Source organism: Hipposideros armiger, unplaced genomic scaffold, assembly GCF_001890085.2.
Source record: "Hipposideros armiger isolate ML-2016 unplaced genomic scaffold, ASM189008v1 scaffold_3, whole genome shotgun sequence".
NCBI classification, from domain to species: domain Eukaryota; kingdom Metazoa; phylum Chordata; class Mammalia; order Chiroptera; family Hipposideridae; genus Hipposideros; species Hipposideros armiger.
The window spans coordinates 4,201,911-4,228,407 of record NW_017731353.1 but is presented as its reverse complement, the minus strand read 5'-3'; the positions used below and the strand labels follow the sequence as shown (position 1 = coordinate 4,228,407).

General features: G+C 55.1%; 2 protein-coding genes across 5 annotated transcripts in view; both read right to left on the bottom strand.

Annotated features, from left to right (window-relative positions):
- Window positions 1–12,284, bottom strand: part of ASS1 (argininosuccinate synthase 1) — a 49,822-nt gene extending 37,538 nt beyond the window's left edge. Inside the window, exons 1-5 of one of the 4 annotated variants that reach the window (XM_019638388.1) lie at window positions 12,085–12,284; window positions 7,157–7,218; window positions 5,340–5,447; window positions 3,353–3,421; window positions 1,176–1,364 (exon numbers count right to left, since the gene is read on the bottom strand). In XM_019638388.1, coding sequence (XP_019493933.1) covers window positions 1,176–1,364; window positions 3,353–3,421; window positions 5,340–5,444 — 363 coding nt within the window. In that variant the 5' untranslated portion in view covers window positions 5,445–5,447; window positions 7,157–7,218; window positions 12,085–12,284. Of the gene's footprint in view, window positions 1–1,175; window positions 1,365–3,352; window positions 3,422–5,339; window positions 5,448–7,156; window positions 7,238–12,005 lie in introns of those variants that run through there. The other 3 variants (XM_019638399.1, XM_019638380.1, XM_019638409.1) reach the window with 3 other exon arrangements.
- A 9,009-nt stretch (window positions 12,285–21,293) lies between these two features.
- The window catches only part of HMCN2 (hemicentin 2), a 159,733-nt gene continuing 154,529 nt past the window's right edge, over window positions 21,294–26,497 (bottom strand). Inside the window, exons 90-94 of the mRNA XM_019641692.1 lie at window positions 25,269–25,397; window positions 24,458–24,778; window positions 23,661–23,780; window positions 22,633–22,759; window positions 21,294–21,671 (exon numbers count right to left, since the gene is read on the bottom strand). Coding sequence (XP_019497237.1) covers window positions 21,326–21,671; window positions 22,633–22,759; window positions 23,661–23,780; window positions 24,458–24,778; window positions 25,269–25,397 — 1,043 coding nt within the window. The 3' untranslated portion in view covers window positions 21,294–21,325. The remainder of the gene's footprint in view (window positions 21,672–22,632; window positions 22,760–23,660; window positions 23,781–24,457; window positions 24,779–25,268; window positions 25,398–26,497) is intronic.

Sequence of the window (26,497 nt, the reverse complement as noted above, 5' to 3'; positions counted from 1 at the left end):
TCACTGGGAGGTTCAGGGTCTTCTGACTGTGGGGCTGTGAAGTAGCCATATCCTGTACCAGGCTATTGGCATGGTGTCCACTGACTTTGAAAGCTCATGACTCAAGAGTCTTTATAATAACATCGCCCGACAGTTGCCAATATTGTAGGAATCGCGTTTCTTGGGCACTGCCACCTGCAGGACAGCATGCTGAGTGCTGTCCTGCCTTCTACCCACCAGGGTCCTCCTTCGGCCTGCACTGGTTCACACAAGGGTGTGTTGTAGGGTGAAGTGTGTCCCCACAAAAGGTAAACTGAAGCCCTAGCTCCCAGTACCTGAGAATGTGATCGTATTGGAAAGAAGGTCTTTACAGAGGTAATCAAGTTAAGATGAGGCCATCAGGGTGGGCCCTAATCCAATATGACTGGTGTCCTTATAAAAAGGAAAACTTGGACACAAAACCAGACACGCACAGAGGGAAGATGATGACATGAAGGGACAGGGAGAATGCCATGTGAAGACAAGGGACTGGAGGGTCAGAGTGATACATCTATGGGCCAGGGGACACCTGAGCTACCAGGAGCCAGGAGCCAGGCCTGCAACGCTTCCTTGCCTGGAGCCTTCAGAGGGGGCACGGCTCTGTGGGCATCTTGATTTTGGACTTCTGGCCTCCAGAGCTGTGGGACAGCACGTCTCTGTTGCTTAAGCTGCCCAGTTTGTGGAGCTTTGTTACAGCAGCCCCGGGAAAGTGAGGTTCAGGGAGGGGAAGGGCTTCACTCAAAGCCACACAGCAAGGCCACAGAGCTGGGTGGGATTCAAACCTGGTCTGTTTCTGACCCTTGCCACTACATTGCATGGCAACATGCTCTGTGACCTTGGCAGTGGCGGTGTCCCCAAGGCCCAGCCTCAAGTTTGCCAGGTGGGGTGACATCGCTCCCACTGCACGTGGAAGACGCACATGGAGCTCAGGGTGTAGCTATCACTACACCCAAATATTCACTACTACGCCCCACTAATATTCCTCTTATTCAGACTGCACGGGCCAATCTCTGCTGTGTCTCTGACTGTTCAGGGGAGGAACCTACAAATGCTCAGGGGCCGGCTGTCCATCCCCCGGCCGCTGTGTCCCCCTTCACAGCCGCTGCCCCCTTCTCCCTCTGCCCAGCCTCCCCGGCACTGTCCACCTTTTGCCTCACCTTGCCCGTGGCGCCATGGGACACATACTTGGCTCCCTCCCGCTTGGCGATCTCCACTTGTTTCCGGGCGATGCAGGGCCTGGCCAGAGAGGTGCCCAGGAGGTAGCGGTCCTCGTACCGCGAACTGGACTGAATGGCAGGCCAGATGAACTCCTCCAGAAACTCCTTGCTGACGTCCTCGATGAACACCTATGGGGAGAGGAGCTCGTGGGAGGGGGGCTCGACAAGGCCAGGCCCAGTCAGCAGGCAGAGCCCCAGAGGCCTCGAATGGCCTGTGTCTAAGGCAGACACTGCTAATGGACCCTGGCAAGCTGTATTCTCCACTCTTCCTCCTGCCTCTGTAGTAGACATCGCTAATCAACCCCAGCACATACAAGGTCAGACAATTAAGTTCGCGAACTCATCCTCAGAGAAGTGCTCCATACCTCACTGCTGAATGTCACTATGGTCACCTTCGAAGCACTGCCCTTGGGAAGCTATGCACCGACGCCAGTGCCTAGTCCACCCTTCAAAGCAATTTTGGAGCTCTTTCTGGAATGGCCATCAGAGCTGTCATCATATTACCCTTGATGTCCTAAATGTTATCAAAATGTCTTCCTTTCAATATTTCCTTTATCTTCAGGTAAAGAAAAAAGTCACTGGGGGCCAGATCAGGTGACTAGGGAGGGTGTGCCAATACAGTTCTTTGTCTATTGACTAAAAACTCCTGCACAGACAGTGCCATGTGAGCTGGTGCATTGTCGTGATGCAAGAGCCATGAATTGTTGGCGAAAAGTTTAGGTCGTTTTTGTCTGACTTTTTCAAGCAGCCTTTTCAGCCCTTCCAAATAGTAAACTTGGTTAACTGTTTGTCCAATTGGTACAAATTCATAATGAATAATTCCTCTGATATCAAAAAATGTTAGCAACATCATTGCAATAAGTTTGCAAACTTAATCATCCAACCTCTACAATACCATTACTCTCCCTCCTGCACTCAGGGCAGACGTTGCTAATCAATCCTGATACACCATCCAGGTAAAACTAGATGTGGTCTTTAAGTCCCTCCCAGCACAGCATTCTGGGCCTGAGATGAAACTTAATTGCCACCTAAGCTCTAGAGCAGCAGGTGGATGTCATCCATCCGTAAAAACCAGGGGTGATTTTGTCCCCAGGGGACAGCTGGCAATATCTGAAGATAGTTTTGATTTTCACAACTGGTGGGTTGGGTGAGGGTTCTGGCACCTACTGGGTAGAGGCCAGAGATGCTGCTAAACATCCTCCAATGCGCAGGACAGCCAGGTGCATGCTACAGTGCCAAGCTGAGAAACCCTGATCTAGAGGAATGGTTCTCAAAATGTAAACCCTGGAGGTCCCCAAGACCCCTTCCAGGAGACTCTGAGTGAAAACATTTTTTTACAATGATACATTCATTATACACAAAAGCAGCGATGGGCGGGAAAGGGCTGGCACCTTAGCACAAACAAGCTGTTGTTCTTCATGCCTTGCTTTCACAGTGCCGATTTCATTTAAGAACGGTTTTGAAGAAGCAGTAAAAATGATTATTTTGTTAAGTCTTGACCCTTGTGTGGGACATGTGCTACATTCCAAAGTGAGTTACAAGTGCCCTGCAGAAGGAGCTTGTTCTGACTGGATGCCAAGGATGTCCCCACGGGAGCTGCTTGCATTTTGCACCGTGAGTCCATGTGAGCAGGGCCCGTTCAGCATATGGGCCCTGCACCCAGCACGGGGCCTGCTCACCACACAATTAGATTCTCAGCCAATGCGCAGAACTCAACTGGACTTTCCTGATTCTGTTGAATGGGTGAAAGGATGGGTGGATGGACACAGAGGCAAAAGAGGGATGAACAGGTAGGTGGATGGATTGATGGATGGATGGATGGATGGATGGAAAGTGGATGAGTGACTGGACAGAGATAAATGAGGGATGGGCCGGGGGATGGGTGGGTGCATGGATGGATGGATGGGGAAGAGAGGGACGGGGAAGTGGTTGAGTGGCTGGGGAGGCAGGAAGGGATGGCACTTACACAGAAGGAATTGCTTTCATACTCTAGGAAGCAAGAGGGCCAGTTGGAAGGAATGCACGGGACAAAGAACTTTGGGACAGAAAGGCCCACTGCTGCCCCCACCATGTCAAAACCTCACTTCCAGCCCCAAACCCCGCCTCCCACTTGGTACCTTCTTGGCCCCGAGCTTCAGGGCCTTCTTCCTGGCTTCCTCGAAGTCTTCCGCTTGACCGATGTTGGCCTGAGGAGCAGAAGCGGAGAGGTCCAGCCAGTCAAGGGGCAGAAAGACGAGGGTGAGGAGACTGTCACCCTCCCTGGGGAGCCAGGGCAACAGCCATCCACACACTCAACAGCCTCAAATAGGAGGTGGGGGGCCCATTGGATAGCTCAGGTCGCAGTAAGGAGAAAGGGCACAGACCGGGGTCTGGAGAAGCTGGAGTACTTCCAGGAGCTAACACTGGGTGTTGCTGGGAAGCGAGCTCTGTGGGTTGAAGAACCGGCTAAGTGTGACTCCATGCACTGGGCTGCTGGGCCACACACGTGCTGTCACTGCCTCGAAGGCTTCCCTGGAGCCATCTGTCTCTTCCCGGAAACTCCCCGAAAGCCAGGACAAAGGTTGGCTTGTTGGGAGCTGCCCACCCCGCAGCTCGCTTCCCCAGCCAAGCACAGCTACTTGACATCCGAGCGGGCAGGAGGCACAGAGGCTGGTGCCCGGCACTCCCGGCTGACCGGAGCTGCAGCCTGACCTTGGGGTCCGAGGGCCCCTGTCTAGACACCGACGTGTCTTCTGCTGGCTGCACTCTGGCCTGCTGCCCAGACTTGGGCCCTGCATTCTGCTCACCAGACCCTGGGATCCTCCCAGAACCCAGCTGCAGGTGTTCTCCTGAGGTCACTCAGCTTTTACACCTGCCCGGAAGTAACCTGGGATCTGGACTGTCCCTTTGTGCTGCTGACAAGATCACTCCCAGCTCTGCATCCATGCACAGCTGTGGCCCTCACTCACCAGGTAACTGAGCAAAGCACTTCTCCTCCATGGGCCTCACACCCCCCCGACCTGACTGACAGGGGACTGGGAGCTGTTAGGTATAGTGTATTGACTTTAACTTCAAACAAACCACTCCTGGCAACAGCTGGACTTCCGCCTGTGCAGAGGACCATCCTTACTTCCTCTGGGGACAGAGCCTTCTTTCCTGGGGCCTCTTTCCATAAGGTTGGAGGAGAGCAAATCACACGTCTCCTCCTCACTGCAGGGGCTGGCCCATGACCCAAGACTAGCCGATCAGAGCCCGCCAAGGCACAGCAGTAGTGACCAAGGCATGGTCGGCCAGTGAAAGTACCCCTGGGCCCTGCTGTCAGAACCTCTGGGGAAGCTCTCCTTTCTCTGGGAAAGCTAGATTCTGGTGGCATGAGCCTTGCCTCCTCTGTGGAGAGGCCAAGGTTGAAGCCAAGTACAGATGGAGACAGATCTAGACAAGCACCTGAATTTAGCTGTGCCTGAAACCATCACACCCCTGGGCTTCTCAGTTACATGAGCCAAGAACTGTCCTTTTTTTTCCCTTAAGTGAGTTTGAGTTGGATTTCTAAAATTTGCAGCCAGGAGTCCTGAACAGCACAGACACATGGAGAAAGGCTCAGAGGCTCTGCCAACTTCATCAGAAGTGGAGCTGTTTGGATTCGGGATGTCTGCCGTGGACCCTGGTGGGAGAGTGGCATCATGCATCACCTACTCCTGCGGCCTGCGACCTGTTTGCCATTCCATAGCCAGGTGGTCTCCGAGGCCTCTGCCCGCTCAGCTGCTGGATTCTACAATCTGCTGAACTACTGGGGCTGACCAGGACTTCTGGAAAGGGGAAGCCTGCCTTCCTATGGTCTCCAGCAGGCCCGAGTCCACGGGGTCTGTCCAGGCAGCCTGGCCTAGCAGCACTGCCACGCTCGCTTCTGGTGTTCCCCTCCAGTCACCCGCAGGAGAGCTGGCCTCCTCTACGGTCGGGGGGACATCAAGGATGCTCATTTGACAGATGAAGAAAGTGAGGCAGCCTAATGAGCCGCATTTTCCTGCAGCTCAAGACAGGCGTGGGAGAGTGACAGAAAGCAGATGGGCAGGCTGGATGGGCAGCAGGCAAAACGGCAGACCAGTGCCCTGGGGGACACCTGCTCACCAGGTAGGCAATGACGTCATAGCCCTGTTCCTTCAGCCACACGAGAATGCAGGAGGTGTCCAGGCCGCCACTGTAGGCCAGAACCACGGCGCCTTTGCTGGACATCGTCTGGAGGGAGTTGGGAAAAACTTGAGTGACAGGGCCAGCCCATCCCCACCTGTCAGCTGTGTCAACAGCTCCCTACTGGCCTGACCCCAGCCCCTACCTCAGCCTTGGGTAGCCTTCTCCCCTGGACACGCTGCCACTGGGGACTGGAAACAGGATACTCACCATCATCAGAGCCAGCTGAGGAGGTTCCTTCCTGCAGCCATACCCCTTCCACCCCCACTGAACCTGGGGACCCCGATCCGATACTACACACACCCCCCACACACACACACACACGCCACGTTGGGGTCTGGGAATGCTGACAGTAGTTTGGAGCTGCCAGGGGGAGGCATGTCTTGGAGCCAATCCCCACCAGCTAGAGAAGGCGCCGGAGGCTGAGCTGTTTGGACAAGGGTGCAAAGGACACACAGCAGTCAGGGGACTTGGGAAGACCCTTGGCCCTGAGCCTCCAGAAGCCCACACATCCCATTCAGAGCTCCTCCTCGCTAAGCTCGGACAGCGCCAGGCCAGGCGATCACTCTGCACCCGCACTATGACCCTGTGAAGTAGGTGTTGTCAAGCCTGCTGGGGAGGCAGAGACGGGGACTCAGAGAAGTCCGCGGCCCCTCGAGGCCAGAGCTCACGTCTGTGTCTGGCTCCAGAACCCGGGCTCTTCCCAGCATGCAGTGCTGCCTCCCAGCTGTAGGTGGACTAGGAAGTGGGGGCAGAACCCCTACCCCCATGACCTCTCTCTCTTACCTGGAGCCCCAGGGAACCTTCACATAGTGGGGTTTCAGGGTCTTTTAAAATGCAAGTACCTTTGAGAGGGGGAAACACAGGGAGCTGGGCACCTCAGTGAACTCAACTCTGATCATGACCAGCTGGGAGGAGCTCAAAGACCAAACTCCCAGTGTACAGATGGAGAAACCGAGGCCCAGAGAAGCAAGAAGACGGGCAGAGGCACAGCGCCGCTCTGTCACCTGCAGCTCCTTCCCAGGAGCTACAGATGACAGACCTGTCCCTCTGCAGCAGATGTGCTATTTCCCACTCTGACCCTTTCCTCAGCTGCAATGAAGCGCTTGCTTGAGGTCATATGGTCAGCAGGTGGCAGGGCCGGATTTGGATTCAGGCCATCTGGACGTGGTCCCGGCATCCCACATTTCCCGGGGATGTGCTTGTGTCTGGTGGGAGCGTTTAACTGCAGTGTGGCCCAGGTCAGGGTCCTTATTGGACACTATTGGGAAAGAACCACGAGAGACCAGGAGGAGCGCCCTGCCTTCACCACCACCATGACGCAGGCACCTGTGTACTGGAAACTTTCCACGTGCCCAGAGGTTCCGAGAGGTGAGCGGCGGCCCAGCCCTGTGCCGCAGAGCCTGGACACAGAGCCCGACCATGTGACCGGGATACACGTCCTCTGTGCAGTCCCTGACAGGTCCAGCCCCACGGCCCACACGCCCCTACTGTCCTTGGACTTGGGAGGAAACACCTCGTGGGACAGTGAGGTTGGGGGGTGGTGTTTCTGATCAGTGACCACAACTCTCCCCTCCTCTGGCCATGCAACTACCTGCCAGGCCCTGTCCCTGCCAGCTGAGCTGCTGGTGACTCACCACATCCTGACCCTGGGGCAGGCAGACAGTGCCCATGGGAACCGCAGCCAGGCAACAGGCCATTAAGGATGAAGGGAAGGAGGTGGGAGGAAGGCAGGAAGGACTCAAGGTGGGCAGTACCTGGGGTTGGCGGTGTGTGTTCCCGGCTTCTGGAATCTGTCTTCGCTGCTCAGCAAACCACTCTGTGGAATCAAAAGCTGCTCAGCTTCCTGGCACAGCAGCACCAGCCTGAGGGTGGGGGGTGGGGGGTGGGGACTGGTGCCAGAGGCCCTGAACCAGGCTTTGCAGCCGCTAGAATCCCCTTTGAGCAGCCTGGCTGAGCGGGGAGGTTTGGGGAGGTGTGGTTGGGGTGGAACGTGTGTCCCGTTGCATATTTTTAAATTGAGGTATAATGGATGCAGAATAAACTGCATGTACTGAGGGTGTCCGATTTAGTGAGCTTCACCATGTGTCTGTACCTGTGACACCATCACCACAATCAAGATAACCAACATGTCCACGGTAACTAAGCTGAGTCTTCCATTTGTGTTGTCCCCATTTTAGGAACAGGGAAACAGAGGCTTGGGTTAAGGAACTTGCTCAAAGCCTTGCTTGGCTGATAAGTGGTAGAGCCAGGATTGAAACCCAGATCAGCTGGGCTTCCAAGTCCAAGGCTACCCCTGTGTAGGGGAGCACAGGGAAGGGAAGTGCTAGGGCCAGGTGTGGTCTGTGAGACATGGGTGGTTCCGACACCCTGGCAAGGCAGTGGGCTGGAGACAGGCGGAGAGGATGCGGGCCCAAGATGCACCCAGCTCTTAGAGTCACCCCTGCTCTGCCAACTCCTAAAGGCACCTGGAATCAAGAGGGGGCGCACCAGTGTGGGGGAGGGGTAGCTCCATGGAGACAGACCAACCGCCTGTGCCCGTCCCACCTGCTTCAGTGGTCCCACAGTGCCTTGCATGTGACCCATCATAACACATGTCACACTGCTTTCTAACTCCTTCCGCCCACTGGCCCAGAGCTCTGTGGAGACAGGGACCATCTGGTAGTGCCTGGCATGTGGCAGGCACTCGGAACAACACTGTCCATTTTACTGTCTGGAGGTCGGCTCTTCACCTACAAAAAGAGAGGGTTAAAACCCCCTCCGAGCCTGGAGTTGCCTGCATGCTCTTGTCTAGAAACTCGTGAGCCTTCCTGCCTGCCACACTGTGCGCCTGCGTGGGCATGGAGGACCTCAGCCTCTAGGTCTGAGCGGCATGAAAGAGCGCATGCACCTGGGAGTGTGTACCTGAGAGTGGACGCGTGTGTGCATGCCTGCACGTGTGTGTGTGCACATGGCATGTTTTGGCCTATGTGTGCATGCACAGAGATTAGCTGGGCAGGCAGCCTGGGGAAATGATGCAACCTGACAATGGCATCACTCCTGCCCTCCCCTCCCTACCCCAGCACCTGGCGAAGCTCCTCCCCCAGCCAGCAAGGCCTCTGCTGCAGAAACTAGATGAAGCTGAGGCCTTGACTTTGGGGGAGGAGAAGGGAGACCAGCCATAGTCCACTATGGGTAAAGCACAGTGGCTGGGTCCCTAGACCTGGGTTTAAGTCACATCTGCAAAACAGGGATGAGAACAGCCCATTCCCCACAGGACTGTGAGGATTCAGCGAGATGCTGGGGAAAGGAGCCCAGAGCTGGGTACCAAGCCTGCGCCCACTGAACTCTCCTACCACTGCCATGGCTGACCTCAGGCAAGCCCCTCACTCTCCAGGCCTCAATCTCGCCATCTGCACAGCAACCTGAAACCCCTCTGGTTCTGACACTGGGCTGCCTGTCTGGGGGAGGTGTCCAGCGTATCCTGGCTGGACTCAGCCTCCCCCAGTCCCGGGCTTGCCCCCACCCCACCCTCCACGAAGGGCCCAGGGCAGGTTTCCCAAGGTCCCAGCGCCAACCCAGACATCCTTCACTGAAAGAGGGCTCCTGGGAGGAGGAAAGAAGGCGGCCCCGTGCCAAGATGCCTGCCAGCCTGGCCTGAGTTAGCAAGGCAGGGGGCATTCTTCATGGCCCCGGCCAGCGCCATCCCACCAGCTTCCAGTGGACGTGCCAGGCCTGGGCACTCGCTCAATGCTGAGAAAACTCATGCACTCTAAAACGTCAAAGTGGGGACAATGACAAAAACAGATACTATGTTCGGAGCCACACATGCGAGACTAGAATTACCACTCGAGGCTCAGAAAAGTTAAGTGACTTGCCTAGGCCACCAGCTAGTGGATGGCAGTGCTGGAACCGAAACCCACAAAACCCAGGCTAAAGGGCAGAGGATCTGCTCTTTACTGCTCTGTGCTCTGTATACTCTGGACTCTAGGAGACCACAGATCGTCTCCTCCTCACTTTACGCATCTTCCAGAAAACAAAATTCCCAATGAGTCACTGCCAATCAATATTCTGTATGTCTGTACGTCTGAGCTACAGCCTGGTGAATGGTCTTCTGGAAGCCCTCCCTGACACTGGAACTCAGCTAAGCTGGGCTCATTATGGTGTTTAAAAACCCTAGCTCCACCCAGGCCACAAGAATTCTCTTGGACTTTGGGATTTCCCCGTTCTAGGACCGCCGCTCTTATTCACGCCCTCTTTCATGGCTGACCCGAGCTGGGCTGCAATTCCAACTTTGGCCAGAAGGTGCCACTGTCAGGATTCCACCTGAAAATTTGCATGATAGACCCCACTCATTTCATCAGCCGGTTCTTGGTGAGTCACAGACAGGGGAGAGGTTTTTTTTCCCCAAATGACAGGTGAGGAAACTGAGGGCAGGAGGCTCGCCCTAGGCTCCACACTGAGCCAGCTTTCAGCTGTGATTCCTGGGGCCTGAGAATCAAATCAGGAACACTGAGCTCTCTTGGGCCCACCAGCACTCCAGAAAGCTCCCTCCACCAAGGCTGAGGGTCATTTGGGAGTCTGCCTTGGCTTAGGAAGGTTGAGTTTCCAGTTTCAATGAAAACGCCCTGAGGTAGGTGGTACAGAGACTAAGTAGATCTCACCAGGCCCTGGTGAGACACGCAAACCCTCTCCTAAGAGCACTTACTTATGGGGAAAAGAGTGCATTCATTCCTTTCTTCATTCTAATAATATTGAAACACCCATGGATGCCTGGCCTGTCCCATGTCTGGGGAGGAAGTCTACTCAAAGGAAGGAGGCAGCCAAGACCTGGGATATTAATTTTGCCCAAGGTGTTACATCAGCAATTAGAGTCTCAGGCCCTGAATTCCAGCAGGTTATTTCTTTCCATAGGGTCCCCACAAGGCAAGGCACTCACTCAGGGGCTGTGTGCTCAGATGAAGGCATCTGGCTGTCCTGGAGGCCTCCCAGGGCCCATGGGGCAAAGATAAGATGGGCCGGGAGAAAGTGCCTGCACAGCGGGTGAGTGTGGGCCTGGTCCTCACCACAAGTCAGGCTCCTGCGGCCCTGGGCCAGGGAAAAGGGTTATCAGTACCAACTTACTGCACAAGCCCAGAGCGGGCAGGCAGCTGGTGGGGGCACATGTGAACACGCAGGAGAGCTCAGTGCTGAGTGGGGGCCTCCCTGTTCTACCCCACCCTGTGCCAGGGCGTGGGGTCTGGGCCCTCAGCAGGCAGCAGTCATCACTCATTCACTAGCACTTAGCGGAGCCAGAATTACTTCTCAGCATAGCTCACAGCCGGCTCCACCTGGGACAGCAACTCCCTAAGTGGGGGATGGGAGGGGGAGGGACTTTAGAAAGGAGACTGTTCCCGCCACTTCCAGTCCATCACCAAAGTCCCCATCCCCTCTGTGGCAGCTTCTGCCTCCCCCGTCTTCCTTCTCCTCCAGAACCCAAGGTAAGAGGGCCGGGAGCCCGTCTTTTCTTCCTGCCCTCAGCTTGGCTCCGCGAGGCGAGGTGCTCCCCAGACTCAGTAAGCGAGTGGACCCAGACACTGTTCACAACAGCCTGCAGAGACCTTCCGCTGAGCCCTGAGCCTGTGTCAGCTCTGACAGATGGAGACACTGAGGCTTGGGAAGCCGGGAGGCTGACCCAAGGCCTCACCCAGTGTGCCCACCTTCTCTTCTCGGGGTTGGGGTCTGCTGGCCTCCAGAACCTGCCCTCTTCTGTCACCATGCGTGGGCTGGGAGGGAGGGATCAAAGCCCAGGACCTATTTGATCCATCCCTGGGGAAAGGACACGTTTGTTCCTGCCCAGATGTGCAGCCAGACCGCGAGGCTCCGGAGGAGACGCCCCACTTCGCAGAGAGGTACGCTGAGATGGCGGGGTCGCGGCGCCTCCTCAGGAAAATCCCAGGCAGGATGGGAGAGGAGTTTCCTCCATTTCACAATGACCCTCCCTCCCTTGCAGGGCGCTGCCGCCCAAGGGGCCAAGGGCAACAGCCACCCGGACCGCGGACATTTCCTGCGGAGCGGCCCCTCCCACAGCCCCGAGCCCAGTGCCAGCGGGAAACCTGGCACCGCTGCGGGGCGAGGTCACTGGCCCCACCTGGGCAGGGAACGCAAATGCCTTTCAGGAGGCAGAAGGCGACTGACGCCCCCTGCCGGGGAGGGACCCCAGCCACAGCCCAGGCACTGGGCGGGCAGCCCCGGTCTAGGAGCCCATCTGCCCGGGGTAAACTGAGGCTCGGGGCTGTTCGAGGGGCCGAGGGGCCCAAGCCCGGGGGCTAGGGGCAGAGGTGGGGAGGAACTGTGGTTTCATCCAGAGAAAAAGAGGCGGAGACAGCGCCAGGGGAGGAGAGGGGTGCGAGAGAATCGGGAACACGCAAATCCAACTCCCAAGGTCCCCATTTGGGGGGCTCGCGCCATAGAGGAAGCTGGATCAGAGAAGGGAAATCCAGAGAGGCCCTCGGATAACCCGACCTGCTCCCCAGACCCGGGGTTCGAGCCGGGGACCCATCCCCGTGACCCGAGCCGACAGGCGTTTGAGCAACAGGAGCCCGGGCGTCGGCCCCCTTCCCTCCGGTCCAGGCGCGAGCCACGTACCCTTCGCCTCCTCGGCTCGCTCTCGGTGGGATTGGAGAGAGGGCGACCTAGGCTAGGAGGTGGGAAGGGGACTCCTTACCGGAACCCAGGCGGCGGTGGCAGGTGGTGGAGCAGGGCCGACTGCTGCGCGCATCCCGGGTTATAAGCGCAGGGCCGGGGGCCGGGCTCGTGACCCGGGACACGTGGAGGTACGCGCGCGACAGGCCCCGCCCCCCGGGCCCGGCCCCCTAGAGGAGCCGCTCAGCGTTCGGGGCCGTGGGCGAGTGGGCAGAGCCAGCCTCTCCCTCCCTCCTTGCTTCCCCCCTTTTCCCCTCCTCCCCTCACCCTGAGGGATGCACCCCCCCTCCAACGCCTTCCTCTCACTGCAGGCACACCCTTCCGAGGGCGCTAGCGGTGTGGGTCTCCCCACCCTGGCCCGGGAGACAGGCGGCTCCCCAGGGCGCCGCAGGGGCTGGAACCCATGCAGCTGGCAGGGTGACCGCAGTGGTCCAGCCAGAGACTTGCAGCCGGGGCGTGGGGAGCATGCAATCGCTGGGAGGCGGGAGTGGGGAGTCCCTTACGCCCGTGAGTTTCATGCTCACTTTGTTCTGTGCCTGTCTTTCTGCAGACCTTCAGCCCCTCCCTCCCTTAACCCCACACCTGCCCCTGGGATCCGGAGCCCATTGTATGGGTGGGAACACCGAGGTGGAGGTGGTACTAGATTAGAAGGTCTGTGTTTCATCCCAGTACAGGGCTGGTTCCTGGCTGTCTCCCCAGAGCTTGGCACCTGACCAAACTCCCAAGGGCACCCAGTGAATAGTGACAGACTGGCTGGCTGCTAACCCATTGGACATCAGGGAAAGTTGGGGTTCACAGAAGTGAAGCTAATTGTTGCAAAAAGAAAGAGGGAGATGTGACCCGGGTCTGGCCTTCAGAAGGTTCTGTGTGTCAGAAGTTTCCCAGCCTGGTTTACGGGCCCCAGGGCACCAATCGCTGCAACCACAGCCAGGTAAAACCACAGGTCCTGACTGGTCCAAGGCAGTGCCATAGTTAGCCCTGCCTCCCATCCCCCAGCTTCCCAAGTCCTCCCAGCCTGGATCCCCTGGGAGGTGGGATCCCTAAGGACGCACTGCTGCGTTTGCCATTCAGCCATGTTGGAAAGTGTGGAGATAGGTGATGTTAAGGAGGCAGCCCCGTCTCAGGCCCCTTCCTGCAACCAAGAAGCAGCCAGAGACAGAGGCCGAGGCTGCTGGCTATGAGAACCTTTACTCCCTGCTACAAAAATGGCTCCAGCCCATGAGACTGTCCCTTCCTGACGCACAGCCATTGGTGACATGAGGGGCAATGAGATCACAGCTCTTCTGAGAGGAAAACAGGGACCCAACTGCCAGCAGGGGCCCTGCCCACTGGGCACCAGGCCCAGAGGCAGAGATCAAGGTAAGAGTAGACTGGCTGGCTCCTACATGAGCCATTTTCTACTTCACCCCTCCATCTGCCAGGTGGACATCTGCACACCCCCAGCCTCACCCTGCAGCGCAGTTCTTGGGTCTAAGGCTGGGGATCTCCCACCTGGGGCTCAGCCGCCATGGCCTTGCCTTTCACTCACACCCAGGTCAGGGCTCTTCAAGGAGCCTATATACCTCCCACATAAGTAACCTTGGGTGGCACCTTGAAAAGCACAGCAGCACCGAGGCCTGAACAGGTGGAGAAACAGAGGCACTGGAGTCTGAGGTGTTCACATCTTCTAAATATATCCGGTCTCCCCCTTTCCCCTCCCCTCCACCTCCTCGGACGCGAGTCTGCCGTCCTCTCTTACTCAGAAAAAACCTTGATAGCCTGCTTTCCTATTTCCCCCTCCGATTCTTTCTCCAACCAACACAGGGCGTTCTTAAAAACATGAATCAGAAACTCCTTCTTAAAACTCTTTGATGGGTCATTTTTCTCCTCATATCGATTCCCAGTTGCTCTAGCAATTGAAGATTTTCCTTTCCCCACTGAATTACGTTGGCACCGTTGTTGAGAATTCATTGATCATGTAAGTGTGGTCTATTTTCAGTGCTCCTCTTCTGTTCCATTGATCTCTTTATTATCCTTATGCCAATACCACACTATCTTGAATACTATAGCTTTACAGGAAGTCTTGAAGCCAGATGATGTATATCTTCCAACTTTGTTCTGTCTCAAAACTGTTTTGGCTATTCTGGGTCCTTTCACTTCCAAATTAATAGTAGAAGGCTTATCAGTTTATATAAAAAGCCCTGTTGGGATTGGGCAGTGTAATACATCTATATAGCAGCCTGGGGCAGAACGGATACATGAATAAAACTGAGTTTTTCAATCCATGACATTGGTATACCTCACCATTTATTTATATCTTTAAATTTTTTCTAGCATTAAAAAGACACTTAAGACTGTTTATTCAAAGGTATTCATTGCTATTTACACGAGCCATGGGAAAGAAACCCAAACAGTCAGGTCAATCTTTCAATGATCTTCATTTGTGGTGAATTCAATGTTTGTTTTAAATCAGAGGCGTATCTCTAAGAAGTGTTGAAATATATGCCCCTGAGTGTCACGAAACAGCTCCTTTATTTGATGTGACATCCCAGGTAAGACCCTTTTAAGGATATAGGCTGGTGCGACCCAGGGCAGAAGAGCTGGATCATTAGGTCCCTGCAGGTGACGAGGACTTCTAAATGGAGCAGGTGGGAAAGGATGTGGGCTGTTATGGGAAAGGCCTGGAGTCGGGCATCAGTGTGAACAAGGCCGCCTTTCATGCGAGAAGAGACAGGGCTTCTTAGCGTCACAGGTATGTCCAGGGCCCAGCTTTGCGATGGATATTTTATTGGACACCTTGGATGAATTGCCAGGTGGAGGCCTATTCTCGGGCAAAAAGCCCGAGTCTTCTATTTAGAGAAGAGGAATCCGGAAGAGCTGGCAGTTTGGGGCATCTTTGATGAGTAGTACAAAAGCCCCCAATTTCAACGAGCCAAAAAAATCCATCTTGGCTCAGATGTCTGAGCCATGTTTTATAGTTTTTATAGTTTCCAATGCATAGGTCTTGCCTATCTTTCATGAAATTTATTTCTAAGTATTTTAAGCTTTTTGATACTATTGTAAATGATATTTAAATTTTTATTTTCCAGTTGTTTGTTTCTAGTATATAGATATACAATTGATTTTTGTTTATTGGCGTTCTGTTCTGCAACCTTGCTAAATTTACTGAGTAATTCTAGTAGGTTTTTGTCACGTCCTGCGTGGCAAGGGCAAATGGGACAGGAGAGGGGCCACGCAGATTGAAAAGAGCACAGGAGACAAAAGTCAGATAAGAGCGAGACCAAGGGGCATCAGCCTAGAGGACCGGGCTGAGCCCCGAATCGGTCTTCGTATGGCTTTTATTGAGAAAATTTCAAAGGAAGTGAAACTGAATTACTCAAAGATCCGTATGTCGTGCCTTAAGGCTGTTTTCCATTAACCAGCTCCCACTGTATTCCAACATCTACTGTGCCTTCACACAGCCTGCACAGCCCCCAGGACAGCGCCATTCTGCCGTGTCCTATACAAATAAAGGGAGATGACTGATATCATTCCACCGGGTCTCAGCTTTCTGAGACACTTCCTCAGGACCTCGTTAGGTCAGGGGTTAGTGCTGGGGGTGGGGTGGGGGACGGGGCAGTTGTGGAGGTAGCTGTAAGGCAACAGGTTTTTGTAAATACTTTTGGATTTTCTAGGATATTTCTGACAGTTGTCTGTGAATAGAGAAAGTTTTCCTTTTCCTTTTATTATCTTTGTGGGGTTTTTTTCTTGCCTTACTGCAAAGGCAAGGGTCCCCAGTACAAAGCTGGTGAGAATGGAGATCCTTGTTTTGTTCAGGATCTTAGGGGAAATCATTCATTCAGTCTTTCACCATTAAGTATGACGTTAGTTGTAGGTTTTTCATAGATGCTTCTCATCAAGTAAAGGAGTTCATTTTTACTCTTAGTTTGTTAGAGTTTTTATCATGAACAGGGACTGAATTTTGTCAAATGCTTTTTCTACATTTATTGAGATGATCATATGATTTTCTTCTTTATTTTATAAATGCAGTGAATTACATCAATCTTCAGGTGTTGAACCAACCTTGCATTCCTGGAATAATTATATCTCAATAAAGTTGATTTTTCAAATTTTAAGAAAAAAAAATGAGATGGAGGAACTTTGAGTTAAAAGACACATAATCAATCACAATGTATAGACCTTATTTGGATCCTGATATTTTTTTAAGTGTAAAGGAAATACCATCTTTATGAGCAGTTGGAAGTTTGAACACCAATAAGATATTTGATGATAGCAAGAAATTACTGTTGATTTTTTAAGGTGTAATATGGTGTTGGAGATATATTCTGAAATATTCATGAATTAAAATTATTTCTTTTCTTTTTTTTTTTTTTTAGCTGAGCCATCCTTCCACCTGTTGGCAGCTCAGCTTGGGCCTGGACCCGAACTGCTGTTGCTCAGAGCTCACACTCTTAAGCGAGCTCTTAAGCAACTGAGCCACTCAGCCGGCCCTTAAAATGATTTCTAAAAAGACTCTGTTGGTCCCCCAACACTCTCGGGATCTAACCTGTGCTTCCTCCCCTGCTCGCACCGACTGCTCTCCAGCTGCACTTGGCCTGCTTTTAATTTCTTCAATGTGTTGAGCCCTTTCTTGCCTTAATGTCCTTGCACATCCTGTTCCTTGGGGAGGTCCCTCTGACCCCTTCCCCTCCTCTACCAGATGAGTCCCTTGTCATATCCTCTCTCTCATGCTGGCACAAGATGGTAGATGCCTGAAGTTTCCAACAATGAAGTGGAGGAACATCATGGCCTCTCCCCACTGCTATTGTCTTAGCTTGGACCACCGTCACCTCTCACCTGTGCCTCTGCAGGAGACACTTCACCTGTCTCCCTACCTGGGCTCACCACCCCCTCCAACCCACCCTCCACACTGCAGCCCGGGTGGCTTTTGGAACGGTTGGCTCTGACTTTTGCAGCCACTTGTCTGAACTGCTGCAGGGGACATTCAATGGATGAGATCTGGTTAAATCCCCCAGCAACCTACACCACTATTGCCTGTGCACCTAACTGTGGAGGAGGCCCCTCTTGTCCTCCACTTCTCCTCCGCCACTCAAGGCCTGTACACTTGCAAGTTGTGAGGGGCCTAGGTGTGTAGAGACCCCAAACACCTCGCCCTCTCATGGTTGGCGCCAGAAGCCACTTTGCCACTGGCCCAGGAACAGAGAGTGTCCTCTAGGCTGGACCCCAGGTTGCCAGTCCCCACCCAGTGGGAACACAGAGTCCAGTTGCTGGGTTCTTGGAAAAGCTGCATCACAGAGTTTAATGAGTGACCTGCAGGGCTGTTTTCTTCCCTTGATGGTTCAGAACAGCCTCGGAGGTCAGGTGGCACCAGGGGGCTGGGCGGTTGGACAGGGCCCTGGCCAATAACGACTGGCAGCTGGAAAAACAGAAATGGAAACACCTCCTGGAGCTGGCTACTCTACTGGGTGCCCAGCCCTGTGGATGTGAGTGGGGGTGGGGGCGCACCAGACTGGGAATCGCAGCCTGGATTCAAGGCCAAGCCTACAAATGGCTTGCTTGCTGCAGGACTTCAGGCAATCATTCTTTTCACCAGCCTCTGTGTCACAGCTTCAAAGGGGGAACTTAGGAGCAGGTGGGGGAGGAGGGGGGCCAGGCTGAACAGACACTCCCGAGGCTGCCTCAGGTCTTGAATCTCCACGGTCCTTCCTCTTCGTCCTGTTCCTGGCCCTCCTTCTCTTCCTCCATCCTCCTTCCTCAGTGAGTGCAGGCAGGGCAGCCCAGAGGCTAGAGTCCCTGGGCTATGGTGTCCTACAGGCCTAGGTTAAGTAATTTTCTCCTCTAGGCTGTGCGACCTTGGACAAGTGGCTCACTTTCTCTGAGCCCCCCGTTCCTTCATCTTTGAAATGAGCATACTATTAGCTTTTGCCTCTGGAACTACTGGGGCTCCAGTATTAAATAAACGAAATACACTCAGGTCCATAAAGTACCAGACATTTAACAAATGGTTGTGTTACAAAAAACACAAAGGGCCCGGGTGAGACTGAGGTGAAGAAGGCAGGAAACAGCAGGGGTGAAAGAGATATCAGCCCCTCCGCTCAGCAGGTCTCACCTCTGCAGTAGCTCAGCTGACCTTCTCCTGGGCTGCAAAGTCCCTGGCTCCATAAAAAATTAACAGCCCAGCAAAGGGCAGGGTTCATAGGTCATAACGTGAGTCCTATGGCCCCTAGGGTTGCACAAAGGGGGACGTTCAGCCCCAGGAAGGGCCTCATGGTGGGGCCCTGGAGGAATGGGTTGGAAGGCCTGGTAAGCCTCACAGCTACCTCTTCTCTCCAGCCCCAATCTCTCCACTCAGCCTGAAATTCTACCATGAGTGACGTCTATGGTTTAAACCACCTGTTTTCAGAAAGTCTGCAAGCTAAGAATAGTTTTTGTATTTGTAAATGGTTGGAAAAAATCAAAAGAAGACAATTCCACAACCTGTGAACATTATGTGAACTTTATAAGTGCCCATAAAGTTTTATTGGAACACAGCCTCGCTTGTTCTTCCATGTGCTGACACGTGGCTCTGGGGCGGCAGCGTGAGGGGAGCAGTCTCCATGGAGACTGTTCTGTGAAGCCCTAAATGGCCACTCTCTGGCCCTGTACAGAAAACGTGTGCAGACCCCTGCTTAAAAGAAACCAGCTTTGAACTCAGCCATAAGAAAAAATGGAATCTTACCATTTGTGACAACATGGACGAACCCAGGGGGCATTATACTAAGCGGAAAAAGTCAGAGAGAAAAAGACAAATACCATATGATCTCACTTATATGTGGAATCTAAAAAACTAAACAAAACAGACACAGACTCATAGATACAGAGAACAAACTGATGGTTACCAGACGGGAAGGGGTTGGGGAGGGGGGTGTGAAAAGGGGAAGGGATTAAGAAGTACAAATTGGTAGTTACAAAATAGTCATGGGGATGTGATGTAAGCTTAGGGAGTATAGTCAATAATATGGTCATAACTATGTATAGTGCCAGACCAATCAGGGGAAGCACTAGACCAATCAGGGGAAGCACTTCCTCAATTATATAAATGTCTAACCATTATGCTGTATACCTTAAACTAATATAAAGTAATATTGAATGTCAACTGTAACTGAAAAAATATAAATAATAAAAATATAAATTAAAAAATACAAAGAAACCGGCTTTGAAAGTGGAAGCGCCCTGGATTGAGTTGGGAGTTAGGAGACCCAGTCTAACCATTAACCAGTCACCTATCAGGCAAGTGACCGGGTCATGTCCGTTCTCCAAGCCTCCTTTTTTCCATCTGTAAAACGGGCACAGCGATTTCATCTCTGTTTACCACAGCATTGTTGGGACTCTCTGATTGTCGTTCACTCCCTAAGGGGGAATAACTCAGACATCTTTCCTTGTCATCACCCAGCTAAGAGAATGGGAATGCTACGGGGGAGGTGACAGTGTCACACTGAGCAGGGAAGCAGGGAGAAAGTATCCTTCCTCTCCAAAACCACGTGCAAAAGAAACAGCCTCTTCCTGCTAGAGGCTGTGTCCAGGGGCACAGTCGCTGGGCGGTCCAGGGTGGTCAGTCTCTGAGGCAGGGGCTGCAGCCAGCCCAGGAGGACAGGGACAGGAGTGGGGGGAGAAGCAGCGCTGGGCCTCTGCTGAGTCCCGAGACTCAGACCCCGTCCCAACACCCTGGAGACACGCCAGGACACACGTGGATGTTCTCATCTTGTCCCTCCCCAGCTCACTTCTGTCAAAAAGTCAAAGTTCTCACAAGAGCTGCCCCAATCCCCTTACTGCCCTGATCCCACCTTTCTCTTCCTCCCCCCACACCCTCACATCTCCAGCCTCGCCCCCCCTACCCCCCACAAGCACCCTCTTACCAGAGGGCCCTGATATTTGCTGTTTCCTCTGCCGGGAACTCTCTGCCCCAATGTCTGCATGGCTTTCTCCCTCACTTTCTTGAGTCTCTGCTGAAATACTGCTTTCTCATGAGGCCCACAGTGACTGGTGTATTAAAAATCAGCCCCAATAATATTGTGATAGCGTGGTATGGTTTCAGACGGTTGCTGGACTTATCATGGTGATCACTTCTTATCATAGGGAAGACAATCAATAATGTCATAATTGTATAGTGCCAGGTGGGTACTGTTGAATAACTATGATGTACACCTGAAACTTATATACTATTGCATGTTAGCTATATTTTAATAAAAATCTTTTTTTAAAAAGGCCTCTAAGCCCCACTCCCCACCTTCCCAACGTGATTTTTCTCCCTTGAACCCCTAACTGCTGGGTACACGTTTTACTCTTCCTTTCCTTTCTGCTTCTAACCCTTTGCCACGAGAATGTGAGGTCATGAGCACAGGATTTTATGTTCACTGCCTGGCACATAAGTAGGACCTAAAAAACGTTTGGGGGATGAGTAAATGACTGAATTTAATTAATTCATTAAAAGTAATTAAGAATTATTCTTAATTAAGAATTACCTTTGCTACCATGTGTTGCTATTGATGTAATGTGTTTCATTCTCATTTAATTCTCCCCACGGCTCTAAGGGGGGGTTGCTATTGTCATATTCATATTTTTGGATGAAGAAATTGAGCTCAGAGAAGTACCTGGGCCACTCTACTCATACGAAGCCACACTGCTGGTCCCCTACTCCAGCGCTCCTGGACCAGACTGTGGTGATGTCCCAGCCACAGCCCCTCCTTACAAAAGCAAAGAATTGGACGGAGAAATCGAGTTGGTTAAAAGAAACGTTTTTATGGTATACATATACACACCGGGTCCACGATGATAATGCAGGTGTGGCAGGTGGCAGCTCCTGCTGTCCCCACAGGGTCTGCCCCTCCCCTTGGGTGTCCTGGGACTCTGTGTCCCAGCCCAGGTCCCTCTGGGGCTTGGGGTAAGCCTGGAGGGGCTGGTCAGACATGCGGGGTTCTTCCCAGACCTGCCTGCTGGCTTTGCCACCTATGGGCAGCCTTTGTCCCCTGCCGCCAGGGAATAGGGGGAGTAGGGAGAGCACTGTCCTGGGGTCAAGGCTGCAAGCAGGGTCGTGTTTGCTTAAGTCGGATGACGCACGGAGGCGGGAGAAGATGACGTCCCTTGCCACAGCAGGTGGCGTAAGCAAGCACAACCCTGTCCTACCAGCACCTGGCCTGGGCGGTGAAGGGTTAGCTCGGCTCCTTCCTGACCCCCATCCCCCCGCCCCCCCCCACACCCACACCTCAGGTCGCTGTCCCAAAAGCTGCTGCCAATGACCTTGCCTCTCAATAGGGGTAGGGGGACACGGCGATGAGCAGGACGAAGACACTTTGGTGGCGCGGCGCCATGGCGCGCACGGTGAGCCGATGGAGGCCGGCGCGGGTAAGCGCGCGGCGGGTATAGACTGCGCCTTGGCCCGTGCGCAGCGGGCGCAGAGCGAACGGGCTGAGTGGGTCAGGCTCCAGCACGCTGAGTTTGGTGTGGTTGGCGGGTACGCCGGCCTCGGAGAAGGCGGCCAGGCGGGCCACATCGTGGTGGGCGCGCACGCCCAGGGGCAGCGGCAGCAGCTTGTACTGCAGCGTGGAGGGACCACCGGCGCTGCAGTCCTGCGAACAACGCCGGAAGCACATCCTGCAGGAGGGACCGACGCACGGACTCGGGTTGCCAGCCGGCGCTGCCGACCTGGGAGAAACCTGACCTCACCCCTAACCCCTGCAGTTCTCCCACCCGCCTCTGTCCCCCAGCACCCCAACTGCCTTCTCTACAAGTGCCACTGTTAGTCCATGTTAGAGATCAGCAAAGGCGGCCCAAATAAGCCAGAGGCACGCCCTTTCCCAGCGGGGCAGATCCCCATAGCGACCGTTCCCAGCCCATCCCCCAGGGCAGCGCAGCACGCACAGGGCAGCATAAAATTTGGTGCCCCCAGAGCCTCAGAGCTGAGTCACCTGCTCTGGATTTGCGCGCATGCGGGGGTGGGGGGCGGCAGGAGGCGGACTCAAAGACACATGCTCAGTCTTGCAAGGGCACCCCACCACGAAGCCTAGGGCCCAGGGCAAGTCACACCCTCCCCCCATACTTTCCCTAACCGCTGCAGGCGTAGAGCCTGTCCACCAAGGTCCCCAGTCTGTTCATCTTTATAAGTGTCTGTAGCCACTGCGAGTGGTGTGGTGCAAATGTGTCTTGTGTTTGTGTGTCTGAATCCTGGGGTCCTGTGTGTGTTTCTGGGTGGCATTTATGTGTCTGTGTGTGTTCCTGTGTCCCCCTATGTGTACATCTTCCAGCAACCCCGGTCCCCCTCAATCCTCTCCCAGATCTGGCCTTTCAAGGCCCCCAGTGCTCCATGCTCGTGCTGACACATCACCATGCAGGAAGCGATGGTGCCCAGGCAAGCTTGCACCCAAGTGGCTGCAGGCACACTGCCCTGTGGGCACAGAGGCTCTGCCCTGGAGTCCAGGCAGCGTGGACCCCACAGGTCTTAGGAGGGCCTCTGCCTGACACATGGACTGGAGGAGGAGTCCAGACATCCAGGAGCCAGAGTGTAAACTGCCAGCTCCCCAAGATAACATGCTCCCCCCCCCAACCCAGCCCTTACCCTGGGCTGGAGCCCTGCCGGTAGGTGGCAGGACATGGTGTGTCCACACACTGGTAGCTGCCTCGGGTGTTAAAGCACATCTGGCCAGGCCCACACTCGATGCCATCCTCCTCACACTCATTGATGTCTGCAAGGGCAAGGTTGGCGAAGAGAAGGGTGGATGAGAAGATGGCGCGCAGGGGAAGGGCCGAAGGCAGGAGCCACAGAAGGCATGGCGGAGGGGTTACGTGGGAGAGAAATGCCTTCTGGGGATCAGCCAGGTGGGCGGCCCCTCTCCCCTTGTCCCCGGCCAGCCTGACCCCATGGCAGCCCAGCCGGCAGGCCCCTCACACCCCCCCCCTCCCCAGGGCATGGTGTTGGGCCCCCTAGAGATCTCTGTGCCTAGAGCTGGGTTGGAGAGCCTGGGAGAGAGGAGGGCTGCCTTTGGACCCAGAATGTCCATTGCTCGTGGGCGAAATGCCCTGATCCTTGTCTGCCCACTCGTCTCAGAGGACATTCACTGACCCCCATGACGGAGAGCGAGGGATGGAGACAGGCAAGGCAGGCAGGCTTCCCACCGTCCAGCAGGGGAAGCCGCACGGCCTGCCCAGCCCTGGAGCACGTTGGGGAAAGTGTGCTGATGCGCGAGTTAGAGGACTTCACTACCACCGCCCTGCTGCGAGCGCTGGCTCTGTGCCCACCCTCCACATGTTTCATCCAGCAGTTCAGGGTAGTACTGTGTTAACTGCATTTCACCAGGAGGCTGAGGCTCAGAGAGGTGAAGTAAGTTGCCCAGGGACACACAGCAGAGCTACGATCAACCCCTAGAGCTGCTTTCACAGACTGCCCACGCAATCTCTTAGCTCCTGCTTGGAATGGGCCCAGCCTGGCTGTGGGCCCGTGGGGTGGTCACTTAACCCCTCTGAGGTTGTCTTCCTGCCCCTCCCTCACATGAGATGGTGGAGAAGGGGCTGGTGCGAGTGGATTGGGTGAGGGACACCCCTGCCCACAAAGCCCGGCCCTGGCCCCTCCAGTGTTGAGCAGCTCACCCTGGCAGTTCTTTCCACTGGGGAGGAGGCGGTAGCCGGTGGGGCAGAGACACCGGTAGCTGCCCTCGGTGTTTTGGCAGGCATGCTGGCACAGGCTCCTCACCCGGCACTCGTCCAGGTCTGGCCCAGCCATTAGCGGGGGAGGGAGTGATGGAGGCAGAGATACACGCTGAGTCACAGATGCCCAGGTGGCCACGTGCCTGCCCGCCGGGCTCGGGGCAGGCCAAGGATGTCCCTGACTTGGGGGAGCCACCCCTTCTTCCTGCCCTGCCCCACCCAACCCTGGATTTGGTGGTTAAGAGAGTCCCAGGGCCTGGTGAGAGTAGGGAACTCCGCCCTGCCCACTTCACATTTACCAAGGCCCTGGAGGGAGACACCGTTCCCAGTACAGAGCCCTTCGTCCAGGTGGGACGCGGAAGCTGTCGCCCCTTCACCTCTCTGCAGCCAGGGGGCTGAACACAGGCCCCGGATCCCGTCCCTGACCCATCAGCCCATCCCCACCCGTCTCCATTCAGTCTCATGCCGACCTGTAACATCCTCCCTCCCTCCTGCTTCACCTCTGGGCAGTGTCCTGACAGTAAATGGTCAAAACAAAACACTCCATCCCCCTCTTGGAAGCCCCTTGCCCATTAGCACAGCAAGGGCTCCAAACACCAGGTATCCAGGAAGCAGCCCCCACCCCGCCCGCGAGACCTGGGTTTCTGAACACCGGGCACGGTGCTCACATGCCCAGCCCAGGAGCCCAAGACAACATAGTGGGATGTGTCCCCAGTGGGGTGGTGGGGACTCAGCCTTACCCGCGCAGACGCCATTCTGTCGGATGAAGCCAGCGGGGCACCAGGCCCGGCCCATGCTGCTCGGGGTTCTGGGGCCCGGTCGGAGGGAGACCCAGGCTTGGTAGGAACCACTGGGGATGGGGAAGTGGGGCCGCAGCCAAGGCACCAAGGACCCCCGGTGGCTGACGGTGGTCACATTTTGTCCTCTCTGCTCCAGTGGGGTGCAGGCCTTCCCATCCTGGAGGAGGGTGTGGCCCGGTGGGCACAGACAGCGGTAGCTGCCCTGGAGGTTGTGGCACTGGTAGGCGCAGGGCCTGGGCAGCTGCAGGCACTCGTTGATATCTGGAAGGAGCCGGGGCCAGGCAGGGTGCCGAGGAAAGCTCAGGGTTTGCTGCAGCCGGCCGGCCGGCCCCAGAATACAGCTGCCTCACCTGCTGCACGCAGGCCTGCCTCCCAGCCTTCCCTCTCCTGGAACACCCCCAGCCTCCTCTCCCTCTCCAGCCTCTATTGCTCCAAGAGGCCTCAACGCCCCCCAGCTCTGAGCCTCATCCCAGACCCCAACTGTTCCCCACCCCACCCCCCTTCAGGGTACTGGTGAGACCCACCGGCTCCTCTCCACCCTCCTCCTCTTGGGCTCCTTGGGAAGGTGACTTTGCAGGGTAGGGGTGAGGTTTACAGCAGGCAGAGCATGGCTCCAGGCCCACGGTGAGCGCACAGTCAGCACTGGCTGCCGTTTGGTTATTCACAGAATATGACCCTTGTCATAACACTCCCTGCCCCTGAGCCAGGGGTGCTGAACAGGGTCCCAACCAGGGGGAGGGTGTCCCCATACCTAGGCAGGGCAGGCCGGGGCCCTGGCTCCAGTACCCCCTGGGGCAGCTGCAGCGGTGCCCGCCAGGGGTGTTCTCACAGATCTGGTTGTAGTGACATTCATCCAACTGCTCCAGACACTCATCCACATCTGGGGAGGCAGGGGCAGGGGCGGGGCTGAGCTCAGAGCCCTGTCTTCCCCGCAAGGGACTAACCGGAGCCTCTCCACCTGTGGGCCTCATGCCACCAGGTGGAATGCCAATGTTTGCAACCATCCCTCCCGAGTCTACCAGCTTTGAGGGTAAAAAGGTTCTGGGTCCAAAAGAAGGAAGGGGCTTTGCAGGCAGAGGCCCGGGTTTGGACGGAGCTCAGCCACCTCTCTTGGTCCTTGAGCAAGTAACTCTCTCGCTCTGAGCCTCAGTTTCCTCATCTGTAAAGAGGGGTCAGGATGGGACCTTTTCATGGGGTTATGGTGAGAAGATTGGATCACTCATGTGGAGGGCTTAGGAGCCTGGTACATGGAAAAGTTAAAAAACAAATGAAGATGGAAGGAAGGACAGAAGGAAGGCAGGAGGCGGGAGGGCCCTATAAATAGTCGGGTATGCTGAGGGCCCTGCTGCTGCCACTCAAGTGGAATGACTGCCTGTTCTGAGCTCAAGTGCCACCATGCGTTTCCCCACTCCATGGATGGCCTCTCTTGGAGGAGCCGGAAGACGCACGATCGTGAAACCATAGAATGCTGGAGCAGAAAGGACCCTAGAGGTCACCCATCCAGGGGTGGCACCTAGGTTTCATCTCAAAGGTCAATTGCAGCTGATTCATAACGGTTGCTGGAGAAGCTGTGTTGAGAAGGATTCAGAGGCTGTCTCTAGGCTGGGCCATGACCCAAGTGGGGAAACGAGAGAAGTGGCAGCAGATGTAGCATATGGTTGCCTTGTCCTGGTCCCTGACCTGGTCCCCCTTCATCAGACAGATGACAAGCCTGAGGCCCAGAAAGGAGACCCTTGTCAGAGGTACTCCAGTTGCCAGCAGCCAGGCCACGTCAGCACTCGGACCTCTCGAGCCCAGCTCAGGCTCTCTCCCTGACCTCGCTGTACTCCTTCTGTCCAGAGAGTGCCAGTTTCCCCGAAGGCCTAGCTTCCCAGGGACACACAGCACCCCTTCTGCTGAATCCTGGCAACTGTTGGGTTCCCAGGAGTCTGGACAACCCCACACTGTGCCCCTGTCACCTTCACAACCAGCCCTATCAGC